Source organism: Lissotriton helveticus, chromosome 10 (genome assembly GCF_964261635.1).
Source record: "Lissotriton helveticus chromosome 10, aLisHel1.1, whole genome shotgun sequence".
Taxonomy (NCBI): Eukaryota; Metazoa; Chordata; class Amphibia; order Caudata; family Salamandridae; genus Lissotriton; species Lissotriton helveticus.
The window spans coordinates 257,337,163-257,352,847 of record NC_136071.1 but is presented as its reverse complement, the minus strand read 5'-3'; the positions used below and the strand labels follow the sequence as shown (position 1 = coordinate 257,352,847).

The following is a 15,685-nucleotide window of genomic DNA, read 5'->3' as shown; positions in this document are numbered from 1 at the left end:
TAACAACAGAGTGATTACTATGCTGCAACCAATAGTTTCACCATTGCTTAAAAATAAGCTACTACCATAGAGGAAGCAAGAGGGAATTAATAAAGACCCATTTTACATTCTCCCAGCTTGGATACAGAATGCACTATGGTACAATGAGCCCTGTAGTCGAGATGGTGCCCACCCAGCCAGCACTAGGCATTTATGGCCAATCAAGGAGCAGATCCTCTGATAAAGGATGTCAATTCAGTGGGGGAAGGTCTTGTGTGCTGATAACTAAAAGGTTTTTATTGTGTAAAACAACTGGGCCTGTAAACTAATCAGCAACATTTCCAGTATTCCTTTGACTTCACTGCTCTCTATACCATAGTGTATTCATTAAAAATATTCTACACTAGATCCTGAGGACCACTCAAATTATTACTGTATTTCTGTCTAATGCTTTATTCTATTTAGTTTAAGACGTTGTCGTAACATTTGGATATAAGTGAACAAGCCATAGGGTTTTGATGTTTCCCAGGGGAGGAAACTTTTCCATTGCTGGACTAGTGGTAGTCTTTGCTGGTCAAACTAAAAGGTTCTGGTGTTGTGTGTGGGAGTTCCCTGGTGTGTTATGTTGTAATTCTGAGTGCTGGATTGCCTGAGGCATGTGTTGCGTTAATGAGAAACTTTCAGAAGCCGGGTAAATGGCTATTGTGTGCTTTTAGGTGTGTAATGTACCATTTGCTTTTTTTGTGGCATCTGTTAGCTTAGGCCCATGTGTGCATAGTTGTACTGTTGGTGAGCATTGTGTTGACAACTATATGGCTTTGGTGCTGTGTTGTATATGGGTTGTTACGTACTTTCTACCATGGTCTGTCCCTGGAAATAATTGTCTGTAAAGGGGATAGGATATGTATTTTTCTTGTCCTTCACACACATTTTCAATTTATTGCAGTACCCCGCACCTTTGACTGTGGTGCCTGTTTAGCAGGAGGCATAAAGATGTTAGAATTTGTATGTACAAATGAAGGACTCAGCCGTGGAAGGTTTTGCATAATGCCGAAGAAACTATGGCCACCACCGAATTTCCGAGTGAGTAGATGTTTTGTAACTTAAGCAAATCCTGTGTTTTGTGAAGGTGAGTGATGTGTATATTGTTTGTTGATTAAACATATATTGTGCTGTCCATGAAATCTAGACACCTACATAGCCATTGCACATAGCCTGGTGACTTTCAAGGTAGAAAAGTGAAATTGTAACCAAATGTCTTGTATTAAATGTGGTTACATATCTAGCACCCCACTGTCGTGAGGAGGAAATAAAGTCAGAACTAGACATTCAGGTTGAAAAATGGTTTTAATTTCACAGTAGAATAGTGGTTGTATTGCCATACTCTGGCTGCTTCACAGTTCTTAAAACATTGATATACACAAAGCAATACCAACAGATGTTGATCACGAGACATCAACTACTGGCTCAAATATATTACCCAAATGAGGACATCTCCCACGGCTGGAATGTGGAATGAGCGATAAAGGTCTGAGGAGTCACCGATTGTATGCTCTACAGCCCTCTGTCATGTGCACCCCTCAGCAATCTAAACAAGAAGCCGCCGTACCTATTGTCCACCTATTGTGAACTACCTAGGACCACTGAAACCTTTCAAGCAAGAAAACAATCAAAGTTTTCTAAAGAACACATTCACTCCAGTTGGCAGGAGATGGCTTTATCCCTTGTGCTCTCCTATGAAGGACAAAACAGATTACCATAGGAATGAAGAAGCACAGTCTTGTCCAGGTGGAATCAAATGTCAATAGGTGAAGGTTCCGACACATGAGAGGGAATTAATCCTGCCTCCCCATCAATATAGAATTACTTTCACCAATGAAGGTGAACAATCTTCTCTGCTTCTCATCGTCCTCTCTTTAGTATACAACTCTGTGCATCATTACATATTGCTGCCCATATTAGAAAATTGTTTTGACCTAAATAGGAATGCCCTACACTGATTGAGTACTTGCTTTGAAACTATCAAGTATACCCTAGACCTACAGATTCAGCCTCTAACTGATCACTAGTGCTACGCAAACAAATGATGGATGGATGCTGAATAAATCATACATTCACCCCCAGTCAAGAGATCTGGGTTAAATCCATCATTCTTTTGCTCACCATGCCACCCCATGAGGCGCAGGGTCAAGACTGATTTGCATGTAGCTGGGTCTTAACTGAGGAGGCGAAGTGAGCTAAAGAATGATGATGGATTCAACCCAGATCTGTGACTGGGGGTGAGTGTCTGAAAAGTTTCAGCGCTCCGTCCATCATCTCCTTTTGTTTGCTTTGTTCGCCTTAAGTTGGCAGGGTATGCCCAGACGTGGGTCCCTTGCTCTCTTTGTCACTGGATTCATGCTAGCTTGGCTGATGAAGGGTGTTACCCAGAAACCGGTCCCAGGATGCTTGTTTCCGGTTCAGGGAAGACCTGCTTGGCAGTTTGGGCTGGACTGTTCCCATGAGGCACAGGGTCAAGACTGATTTGCATATAGCTGGGTCTGAACTGATGAGTTGGCAAAGTGAGACAAAAAATGATGATGGATTCAACCCAGATCTGTGACTGGGGGTGGGTGTCTGAAACGTTTCAGCGCTCCATCCATCATCTCCTTGTGTTTACTTTGTTCGCCCTAAGTTGGCAGGGTATGCCCAGACGTGGGTCCCTTGCTCACTTTGCCACTGGATTCAAGCTAGCCTGGCTGATTAAGGGTGTTACCCAAAAACTGGTCCCAGCATGCTTGTTTCCGGTTCAGGGAAGACCTAGCTTGGCAGTTCGCCTGGACTGTTCCCATGAGGCACAGGGTCAAGACTGATTTGCAAATAGCTGGGTCTGAACTGAAGAGTTGGCAAAGTGAGCTAAAAAATGATGATGGATTCAACCCAGATCTGTGACTGGGGGTGAGTGTCTGAAACGTTTCAGCGCTCCATCCATCATCTCCTTGTGTTTGCTTTGTTCGTCCTAAGTTGGCAGGGTATGCCCAGACGTGGGTCCCTTGCTCACTTTGCCACTGGATTCAAGCTAGCCTGGCAGATGAAGGGTGTTACCCAAAAAATGGTTCCAGGATGCTTGTTTCCGGTTCAGGGAAGACCTGGCTTGGCAGTTCGGGCTGGACTGTTCCCATGAGGCACAGGGTCAAGACTGATTTGCATATAGCTGGTTCTGAACTGATGATATTATTTTTTCCCTTACCAACGCAGAATCTTCATCCCCTTCAGCTCTGAAACTTGGTCTTCAGGAGGTCTTCAGCTGGATGTCAACTAACCAGCTGAAGCTCAACGGGGAGAAGACGGAGATTCTTCTCCTGGGAAAAAATCGTGATCTGTGGCAGGAGAGGCACTGGCCGCCATCCCTGGGAGTTTTTCCCAGTCCATCTACCCAGGTTAGAAATTTGGGGGTGTGCATCGATGATTCTCTATCGATGAAACAACAGGCTAATAAAGTGGCTGGCATTTGTTTCACGATTATTAAATGGCTGCGGAAGATTATCTGGATGCTGCCTGTGGATACCCAGAAGACCGTAGTCAATGCGCTAATAACATCTAGGCTTGACTACGGTAACATTCTATATCTGGGCTCCAATTTAGCTGTAACCAGGCGGTTGCAGCTTGTCCAGAACTCCGCAGCCAGGCTGTTGTGTAAGATCCCTAGGACAGCAAGGATCTCGAGCCACCTTAGAGACCTACACTGGTTGAAAGTTGAGAACCGGGTCCGGTTTAAGGCCTTGACCTATATGTTCAAGATTAGAGCGGGAACTGCACCACGGTATCTGCAGAAACTGGTTAAGCCTCATGTACCTGTACGCAATCTTCGCTCTTTAAATGGAGCAACTTTCACAGTACCCAGATTCAAACTGGCCCGAATGGGAGGTAAATCTTTTTCCCGCCTGGGACCAGTTCTTTGGAACTCCCTTCCTTTAGCCCTGCGTAAAGAGGAGAACTATGCCAGTTTTAAGAAACAAGTTAAAACCTGGCTGTTTAATAAATAACTGTTTAAACAAATAGCGGTCAATGTGTTGTCAACAGTTGCTTTCTGTGCCTTGTTCTTTTAGCCATGGCGCCGGGAAACCCTTTGTGGGTATCTGTGCGCATTACAAATGCAAAAAATAAATAAAAATAAATATAAATGATGTGGCAAAGTGAGCTAAAAAATGATGATGGATTCATCCCAGATCTGTGACTGGGGGTGAGTGTCTGAAAAGTTTCAGCGCTCCATCCATCATCTCCTTGTATTTGCTTTGTACACCCTAAGTTTGAAGGAAATGCCCAGACGTGGGTCTCTTGCTCACTTTGCCACTGGATTCAAGCTAGCCTGGCTGAAGAAGGGTGTTACCCAGAAACCGGTCCCAAGATGCTTATTTCCGGTTCAGGGAAGACCTGGCTTGGCAGTTCGGACTGGACTGTTGCCATGAGGCACAGGGTGAAGACTGATTTGCATATAGCTGGGTCTGAACTGTGGTGGCGAAGTGAGATAAAGAATGACGAGTCATTCAACCCAGATCTGTGGCTGGGGGTGAGTGTCTGAAAAGTTTCATCGCTCCGTCCATCATCTCCATGTGTTTGCTCTAACTGATCACTAGGCATTATTCAACAGCTATCATCCAGTTCTCTGTTTATTTGTATCTGCTACATGCTTCCTATTTCCCAACTGCTGGAGCAGGATCAAACCCACTTCTAAATGTACACCAACAACATCCAAAATTGCAATTGCATTGAAATTGACCAAAAAACAGTTTAACATCACTAACTGTCTAAACCCTCTTCAGCAATTGGCGAAAGAAAGCTTTCTGTTGTTTTAAATTAGCAAAACTAGAAATGCTTCCGTTAGGAGTGCCAGACTCTTTTACACCTCCACTTTCCTGGCATCTCAGTCTATGTATTGCCCCCACCAGCTCTCAAAACTGGTGAATCCTTTTCAATTTAGACCCCTTGAATTAGTGAGATGGTTAAGAATATCAATATACACCTGACGCTGCTATGGAAAATTCTGCATCTTACAAACTTCTTACCAAATTGATCTTACAAGGTGCTTTATCGCAGTGTATCTAAAAAGAGTTCAAAATCACACCACCATGATATGGTTGAACGTATGGATGTAAGTGAAATCACCAAATAAATACATCTATTGTCTTGTAGAATATGATCTCCTTACTGTTTTCCTCCGTGTAGGTTAAAAAAATGTTGCTCTACCCGTATGAAGTTCTGCACTGGTCCCTCTTTCCTAGATGCTGATTCTGACATCACTGGTGTTGGAGGGTAATCCAGTGGTGACTGTATGTCTGACGCCGAGCAGAAACTTTCTCAACCGAGGGCGTGCTCCGACTCCACTCAAGTGCACCCATGTTCATGTACCATCTGATTCTGACACTATACTCCACCACCACAATGTTATCCTCTAAGGCTTTGTCATCTTTTTGGTTCTGATTCGGACTAGAGTTTGCCTCCTGGAGATGACATTGGTGATGAAGGGGATCAATTACTCCTGCGTTATTATGATGACAGTTTGTATTTCGGCCTCCAGGTGATAGTTCAGAAGATGCAGGGTTGAGTTTCCCTTCAGGGTGCCAGCGGATGAAAGTGCTTCCTTTGGTTTGGTAATTTGACGTGCTGCTAAAGTCCTGAACCTACAACTGCCTTCTGCTGAGGTTTAAACAAACGTGCTTACAGAATTTCTGCATTCTGAGCCTGCTTCCTCTGAACCCTTACTCTCATTCAACAAAGCCCTAACTGATAATCTGATGGTCACCTGCTCTAATACTTGCTCTTGCCCATTGTTCAAAAGTCAGTGGACCTGATCCCACAGACCGGAACTCAGCAACTTGGATTTTCTGATGCAGCATTCCAATCTAGGCAGTCTGGTGGTCCAAAGCTTTTATCAGCAGAGTAAAACCGAAATAATTTCCTACAATTCCGCAGTACAGGGAGTCAGTGAGGTTTGTGGCATTCGGGAAACAAGTGTTCTGTTCGGCTTGTTGTCAGCCACCGCGATTTGTCATCAAAGCTGATATATGCATGCCCTCTAGGGCATGGCTAGCGAGATATTGCTGGTGGTTCTGGAAGAATTCAGATCCTCCTTGGCTCAAACCATTGAGGCTGGTCAGGATGCGGCCAAATAGGTCATTTGTGCTGGCCTGGATACCAGGAGTGGCTCCTCCATTAGGTTTGGAGGACTCTTGGCCCACTAATAAATGTCCCCAGAAAATTCCTCCTATTTTTTACTAACCAGCATCCCAAGCCGAGTGTCAGGGCGGGGCAGGCAATTGCTGCTGAGTCTTAGACAGCTGGTTGGAGAGCAAGCACAGGCCTCCAGTGCCCCCCCCTTGGGAGTTTGAGAGAGCACGCTCCATCCAATCCTGGAGTTTCACTCATGCTGGTTAACATGAGAGCAGCGCCAGGATTGGTTAGGGGAGTTAACTGAGGTACGTGCTGGACGAGAGAATAACACTGCGACCGGAGCGAGGACGTGCAGCAACATTAGTGAATATTTTATTTACCTTTCTAATGTGTTTAATGTGCTAATGTTCACTAAATCGTCGACATGCGTTATATTCTTTTAAAGTTAAACTTTATCTTTAAAACAATGATGTAATGCATGTTGTCAATTTAGTTAATGTGATTGTGTGCATGCACCAACCCAGTTTGGTGCTCCATCATAATGCATGGAAGCGGGCCAAGGGGTTTTCAGGAGATGTGCAGGCATCCCATATGGATATTCTATTTGATTGATCCTATTTGATTAAAAAAAACTGACACACCCTTAGGACATTATAAGTAGGGCCGGGAACAGTACATTCCATAGGCCTCCCAACCCATGCCAGAAAGTTTCCCCATCAGTGTCAGCCTTTCTGAGGCTACTCAATGGGTCAGCACAAAGGCAGAGCAAGGTCCCTCCACCCCCACAGCAGTCACTCCAGTCTTTTTGTAGTGGGAATGGGGACCAGGCAGGCACTGATCAGGACACCAAGGAAACAGATCTTCCCAGTCCCTCTCACCTTCAACAGCAGCTGCCAAGCCACATTAGTTTATCCTTAGCGGCACATATCCATCCTCTGGGATGCAGAATCCAACACATTCTCGCAGGGTGGTAATCCCTCACTTCTGACAGATGGGTCCTCCCGATCCTTCAGCAACGCTATGCCTTTCTGTCCCTATACCCACAGCAGCTTTTTTCTACATTAGAGCGGCGCTCAGATGAGCACGTTTCCATCTTGCTGCAAGCTCTATTTTCCAAAGGGGCCATTGAGAGGGTTCTAGACTTGGAGATAGATACAGGTTATTACTCTTGATATTTCCTCATGCCGAAGAAGAAGGTAGGTCTCCATTGTATTTTAGACATTCATCCTCTAAATGCCTTCCTATGGAAGGATTGATTCAAAATGCTCACACAGCCAAGGATTTGTTTTCCCTGTATCCAGGCAACTGAATGTTAGCCTTTGACCTGCAGGATGTGTATTTTGATATACCCATCTCGCAGTCCTACAGACATTACCTGTGGCTCAAGATAAGCCAGTAGCATTTTCAGTTTGCCATGCTCTCATTCGGCCTCTTCTTCGCCCCTCGAGTGTTCACAAAAGTGATGATGGTGGTTGCTGGCCACCTTCAAAGTTTAGGTATACCAGTTTTCACCTACCTTAATGACTAGCTGTTGATGGCATTGCAAACCTCCTGACATGTTTAGGGTTTATGATCAACATGCTGTAGTTACACCTACCACCTTTGTGGAGGCTTCTTTTTATAGGAACTGTCTTGGATATGGTGCATTTCAAGGTCTTCAATCCGTCATAATGAGTTCAGGATATTCTGGCTGTGATCGGGCTATGATCCTGATGTTTCAGCGGATCACTGAAAAAATATAAAATACAAAAATATAGAATACTAAAAATATCGAAGTAAAAATATAGAAAGCAAAAATATCGAAGTACTATCTACAAACAGGTAAGTACAAAAATATCGAAAAAAATATAGTTATTCAAAATATAAGTAATTTAAAATTAATGAAATAATAACTATAATTAACTAAAACATACTTAAAAATACTTAAATAACTTAAAAGTATTAAATAATTTATTTAAGTAAAAAAAAAATAAACATACAATTTAATTTTTTAACACATATATATATATATATATATATATATATATGTAGGCACAAGAGGGTCCTACCGGGATCGTAGCTCCCAAGTCAGGTGGCGTCCAAGTTCGGCGAACCACAAGCCGAAAATCCAATTAGATCCACAGGTTGCTTACAAAGCATAAAGGACGCACTCAGGAAATTGCAGAAAAGCGGATTTATTTATCCAGCAACACGCTACGCGTTTCGACAACTGATTTGTCTTGATCACACGTGAAAACCCCCTGGTGGTGACAATGAGTTATACATTTCGATCATGTAAACACAGACAAAGGACATACAAGCAGTTCCACTAAAGTAATGTAGTAAAACGACCGCCATATTGAACTGGTGAAAAGTGACCATAGTATCTCATACTCGGACAGTGCCTGAGAACAAGGAATTAATGCAGCGCAAGTTACTGCAACCAAATAAACATTTGAGGACAAGTGCCCTTTTAGACTTTAAAAATTGTTCAAATGAAAAATACAAGTAAGTATTACTAATGTATCTCGTAGTAGGACAGTACCTACAAAACAAATTCATATTACCATGCAAACTATTGTCATGCAACATTTTAAAGAAGAATGAGGACTAGTGCCCTTCCAACTGAAACAGCAATTCAGTCGTGGATGTGAATATAAGCCAGATTCACTAGGTACATTGGTTACGGCGGTCTGGAACAATAATCAAAACATGGACTCGTCAATTGACATGTCTAGCCATGTACCAGAAAAGTCTTGTAAACAAAACGAATATGTATACATCGGACAGCAGGGAGAGTGCAAAGAAATCAAAAAAGTGAAAATTCTACTTTCATTCTTGTGGTAGTGTCATACATCCAAAGTTCCATATGATAGAGGACCGTGACAATAAATGTGACAGGATTGAACACAGGAATTCTCCATCATATCCTGAAAAATACACATAAAACATACAGTTAAAATCAAATAAAATCAATGTAAACCTGCAAAGGAAAACATGAATGATTATATCTTTTTAACTTATTCATTTTACACAGCTTGTTCTGAAGCTAACATTGATATTGTTCATAGAACTAAGGGATCCTAGGAAATGGGGGGGGGGGTTTGTTAGGTGTAAGAGGGAGGTGAGGGAGTAATTTATCCCTCGTGTAAATGAGTGGCAAGCTCCTCATCCCAGTTATGCCCTCCCGGAAATTTAGTCTCGAGGTCCATGATCCAGCGTGATTCCTTCTTCCTCAACGCCAGTTCACGGTTACCCCCTCTTCTTCCAACATTTACCTGTTCTACCACAAAGAACCTGAGCAGAGAATTGTCTGAGTTGTGGAATTCTCTAAAGTGCCTTGCAATAGGATAGTGACTGTCAACATGAGTGATGGCCCTGAGATGTTCCATTACTCTCTTTTTGGCTGTGCATGTGGTGCTACCCACATACCTTTTGTTACATGGGCATTCGAGTATATAAACAACGTACGTTGTGGTACAGGTGAGGAATTGCTGAATAGATTTATGTTCCTTCTTCCCTGGTATGTTGATATACTTCACCATAGTACTGTTGGAGCACGCCTTACAATGCCCACAGGGGTAAAACCCTCTAAGACCTTGAGTGCGTTTTTTGTTGTCAGTTATGTCACTTTTAATGAGCATATCTCTCAGATTCCTGCCTCGTCGGTAAGTAATTTGTGGTCTAACAGTGAGGAGGGGACCTACGATATTGTCACTACGTAAGATTTTCCAATTACTGGCAAGTATTTTCCGTACTTTATCGGATTCCTGATTAAAGGTGGTTATAACTCTCACGTTATTCTGGGTATCACTACCTATGTCTGAGGGTGTTGGGTTGAGAGCTTTCGTTCTATCCACACTCCCGACTTTTTGGACAGCTTTGTTCAGTACTGAGACATAGGTAGTGATACCCAGAATAACGTGAGAGTTATAACCACCTTTAATCAGGAATCCGATAAAGTACGGAAAATACTTGCCAGTAATTGGAAAATCTTACGTAGTGACAATATCGTAGGTCCCCTCCTCACTGTTAGACCACAAATTACTTACCGACGAGGCAGGAATCTGAGAGATATGCTCATTAAAAGTGACATAACTGACAACAAAAAACGCACTCAAGGTCTTAGAGGGTTTTACCCCTGTGGGCATTGTAAGGCGTGCTCCAACAGTACTATGGTGAAGTATATCAACATACCAGGGAAGAAGGAACATAAATCTATTCAGCAATTCCTCACCTGTTCCACCACGTACGTTGTTTATATACTCGAATGCCCATGTAACAAAAGGTATGTGGGTAGCACCACATGCACAGCCAAAAAGAGAGTAATGGAACATCTCAGGGCCATCACTCATGTTGACAGTCACTATCCTATTGCAAGGCACTTTAGAGAATTCCACAACTCAGACAATTCTCTGCTCAGGTTCTTTGTGGTAGAACAGGTAAATGTTGGAAGAAGAGGGGGTAACCGTGAACTGGCGTTGAGGAAGAAGGAATCACGCTGGATCATGGACCTCGAGACTAAATTTCCGGGAGGGCATAACTGGGATGAGGAGCTTGCCACTCATTTACACGAGGGATAAATTACTCCCTCACCTCCCTCTTACACCTAACAAACCCCCCCCCCCATTTCCTAGGATCCCTTAGTTCTATGAACAATATCAATGTTAGCTTCAGAACAAGCTGTGTAAAATGAATAAGTTAAAAAGATATAATCATTCATGTTTTCCTTTGCAGGTTTACATTGATTTTATTTGATTTTAACTGTATGTTTTATGTGTATTTTTCAGGATATGATGGAGAATTCCTGTGTTCAATCCTGTCACATTTATTGTCACGGTCCTCTATCATATGGAACTTTGGATGTATGACACTACCACAAGAATGAAAGTAGAATTTTCACTTTTTTGATTTCTTTGCACTCTCCCTGCTGTCCGATGTATACATATTCGTTTTGTTTACAAGACTTTTCTGGTACATGGCTAGACATGTCAATTGACGAGTCCATGTTTTGATTATTGTTCCAGACCGCCGTAACCAATGTACCTAGTGAATCTGGCTATATTCACATCCACGACTGAATTGCTGTTTCAGTTGGAAGGGCACTAGTCCTCATTCTTCTTTAAAATGTTGCATGACAATAGTTTGCATGGTAATATGAATTTGTTTTGTAGGTACTGTCCTACTACGAGATACATTAGTAATACTTACTTGTATTTTTCATTTGAACAATTTTTAAAGTCTAAAAGGGCACTTGTCCTCAAATGTTTATTTGGTTGCAGTAACTTGCGCTGCATTAATTCCTTGTTCTCAGGCACTGTCCGAGTATGAGATACTATGGTCACTTTTCACCAGTTCAATATGGCGGTAGTTTTACTACATTACTTTAGTGGAACTGCTTGTATGTCCTTTGTCTGTGTTTACATGATCGAAATGTATAACTCATTGTCACCACCAGGGGGTTTTCACGTGTGATCAAGACAAATCAGTTGTCGAAACGCGTAGCGTGTTGCTGGATAAATAAATCCGCTTTTCTGCAATTTCCTGAGTGCGTCCTTTATGCTTTGTAAGCAACCTGTGGATCTAATATATATATATATATATATATATTGACATAATATTAATTAATAATATACAATATTTTTACTGTAGGATAGAGGGATGGTAAAATTGACTATTACCACTCCAGCAACTGCAACAGTAGGGTAAACGTTGGATAGCGTAGGGGTAAAAATTACTATTCCCACTCCAGTGAGTGCAACAGTAGGGAAAGTGTTGGATAGCGTAGGGGTAAAAATTACTATTCCCACTCCAGAGAGTGCAACAGTAGGGAAAGCGTTGGATAGCGTAGGGGTAAAAATGACTATTCCCACTCCAGAGAGTGCAACAGTAGGGAAAGCGTTGGATAACGGAAGGGTAAAAATTACTATATCCACTCCAGAGAGTGCAATAGTAGGGAAAGCGTTAGATAGCGTAGGGGTAAACATTTCTATTCCCACTCCAGAGAGTGCAACAGTAGGGAAAGCGTTGGATAGCGTAGGGGTAAAAATTACTATTCCCACTCCAGAGGGTGCAACAGTAGGGAAAGCGTTGGACAGCGTAGGGGTAAAAATTACTATTCGCACTCCAGAGGGTGCAACAGTAGGGTAAGCGTTGGACAGCGTAGGGGTAAAAATTACTATTCCCACTCCAGAGAGTGCAACAGTAGGGAAAGCGTTGGATAGCGTAGGGATAAAAATTACTATTCCCACCCCAGAGAGTGTAACAGTAAGGGAAGTAAATAATTCATATATTAATAAAAAGAAAATAAATATTAATACCAATAACAAATTAATTAAAAGTAATTACCAATGTAATATAATATAATAATTAATCAATTAAAAATACAAATAAAAATTAATTATTAAAAACCATTACCTATTAATACAAATTAATTACCAATTAACAATTAATTAATTAGCAATTAAAAATTAATTCAAAATAAATACCAATAAATAAATTAAAATATTTAATTAATTACAATTAAATGACTTCCCGCCCTATTCCCCTATAAACCCACAACCCGCTGCGGGAAATACATTTATAAAATTAACATAATTATCAATTAACCAATTAATAAAAATTAATTACCAATTAAAATTTAATTAATTACCAATTGAAAATTATTTAACAATTAATTCAAGATATATACCAATAAATAAATTAAAATATTTAATTAATTATAATTAAATTACTTCCCACCCTATTCCCCTATAAACCCACAACCCGCTACGGAAAATAAATTAATCCAATTAACATAATTATCAATTAATCAATTAAGTAACATTAATTGCCATTTTAAATATAATTAATTACCAATTACAAATTAATTAACAATTAATTAAAAAAAACAATAAATAAAGTTAAATATTTAATTAATTATAATTAAATTACTTCCCACACTATTCCCCTATAAACCCACAACCCGCTACAGAATTAAATTACGCAAAAATTAAATAACATAAAATTCATTACTTAAAATAAATTATAAAATAATTTTACACTTTTCACACGTATACTAACATACAAAACACTTTAAAAAAATCGATATTATTAAAAATTCGATATATTTAATGCCTATATTATATACTTCGATATTTTGACTTATGTTTATGAAAATCGATATTAAATTACTTACCTTAAATTCAATATTTTTGTTGCCTCTATTCTGTCCATTCGATATTTTGTCCATTCTATATTTTCACTTCGATATTACTGCAATTCTATATTTTGGAATCAATATTTTGTCTGTATACCGTTTCAGCCTTGGTCCTGGGTCTTGATGACAGTTTTTCGTAGCCTTCTAGGCCTGTTAGCCTTCTGCACTGACTAAGCCAGGTGGCATATGTGGGCTCTGCAGTGGACTCTAAGGTCTCAGTGGGCCCAGCACCAAGGAAACCTGTTGGATTCTGCCCAGGTTTCAGAGGAGCCTACACGAGATTTGCAGCAGTGGCTGTTCTGCTGGAATTGGACTAGAGGCAGACCCCTCCCGGTGCTCTGACTGTAGTGACAGATGCATCACTACTGGGTTGTGGAGGTCATCTGGAAGAGGTAGAGATCAAAGGACTCTGGTCTCTGGTGCAAACCCAACTTCATATCAGTCTGTTGGATTTGTGGCACATTTACATGCTGCTGAAGGACGTCCTGCTGCCCAGTAAGGGGAGGCTAGTGCAGATACTAATGGAAAACACCACTGCCATATGGTACTGCAACAACCGGGGGAGTGGGGCCCTGTGCTAGGAGAAGAGTTGACTGGTGCATCAGGTCATCTCTGTGATCGCGAACCACTTGCTGGGATCTTTAAATTCCAGGACAGATGAACTCATCCAGCAGCACCAGGCAAATTATGAATGGCATTGCACCCGAGGTGGCACAGGCCATCATCTGATAGTGGTGAAAATCCTGGCTGGATCTTTCTGCCACTAGCAAGAATTCAGTGTCAAAACCTTTGCGTGTTGAAGTTCCCAAGACAGCTCTCTCTAGGATACACATTCCATCTGGAGTGGAGCACAGGACTTCTGTCCACCTTTACACCTCTCCTCTTCTGCTCCAACTTCTGAAGAAGACCCGGAATGACCTGGCCCATGTCACCCAAGTGGCTCAGGATTGGACAATGAGAGTGTGGTACCCGTAACTTTTGAGCAAGAGCATCTGCCCTCCAATCAAGCTGTCACACATTCAAGGCACCACACATTTCAGGCATCACCTACCTGAACAGTCGCACCCCCTTCCACCAACCACCCAGACACCCCTGCTCTGAAGGACTCCTACTCTCACACATCCCACACATACACAGAAGCAAATAACAAGGATGGGCATTGTCTTACATTGCTCCTAAAGCATGGAAAGACACTCCACATCAGAGCCCCCCTTCTCTTCTTGAATTCTGCAAGCAGCTGAAGACCTGGCTTTTTTAATAACCAACCTTCCATAGGTATGGCTAGGCACACACACTAGCTCCGCGCCAGGATGCCGTTGCAGGTGATAGTGTGCTTTACAAATGCACATAACATTACAAAAAACTTTGCTTCAGGAGGATCTTCTGTCAGCAAAGCAGGGTTCTTTGTCCAAACCTGCGAAATCTACGCCTCTATGCATGGAGATTGAGTGGCGGCAGTGGACTGCCTTTGATCTACCACCTTATATTGTGGATGTCATGTTTTCCATACCAACATTATGGTATTTCTTTGTGTTCACAGTTCTCCTTCAATGCGGCCTTCATGATTGAAAGGTCAATCAGAGTATTAATCATTGTTAAGTAACGAATTCTGTAGTTCCCCTTATACAAACTGCAGAAGCAACTATTTAAATTGCCGCCTGCTGGGGGCAACAAAGAAAACATCCCTTGCCTCATGCATCGTAATCAGCACCAACAACATCAAGGAACTTTTCAACATTGTTAAGGAATTCTCCAAACTGGCTGCCAGCCGAAACAACATCATACCCTTACAAGACCTGTGCGACAACCTCGCCCACTTCTTCAACAACAAAATCGCAACCATATACAGAAACTTTGAACCCCAAACCACACCTACGGACTACCTCAACAGATATGCCACCACCGTAACCGACACAAACCTCACACTGACCACCTGGAACATCCTCTCCACCCAGAACACCACATCCACCATAAATTCCATTCACTGGGGAGCTCCCACAGACTGAGGCCTGCACCACATCTTCAACCTCATAAACCAAAGGATCGGCTAGGAAATTCACCACCCTACTCAACACCTCTATCACCACTGCAACATTCCTGATGCCTGGAAACACACCGAAATCAGACCACTACTCAAAAATCCTCTCATGACACACCTAGAGCAGAACCAGCTACTCAACGCCTTCCAATTTGGCACCTGCAATAATCACAGCACCGAAACTGCCCTGATCGCAGCCGCCGCCGACATCCGAACCCTCCTTGACTGAGGAGAAATGGCAGCTTTGATCCACTCAGCCTCCCAACAGCCTTCGACACCGTATCCCACCACACGCTGATCAAAAGACTCCACTACATCAGCATTCAAGGGGACGCCCGTAG

General features: G+C 42.0%; 1 protein-coding gene across 2 annotated transcripts in view; it reads left to right on the top strand.

Moving 5' to 3' along the window:
- DLEC1 (DLEC1 cilia and flagella associated protein) overlaps window positions 1-15,685 on the top strand; it is a 691,969-nt gene that overhangs the window by 238,115 nt on the left and 438,169 nt on the right. For both annotated transcript variants that reach the window (XM_078665272.1, XM_078665271.1), the window contains one exon: window positions 926-1,062. In XM_078665272.1, the coding sequence (XP_078521398.1) occupies window positions 926-1,062 (137 nt within the window). The remainder of the gene's footprint in view (window positions 1-925; window positions 1,063-15,685) is intronic.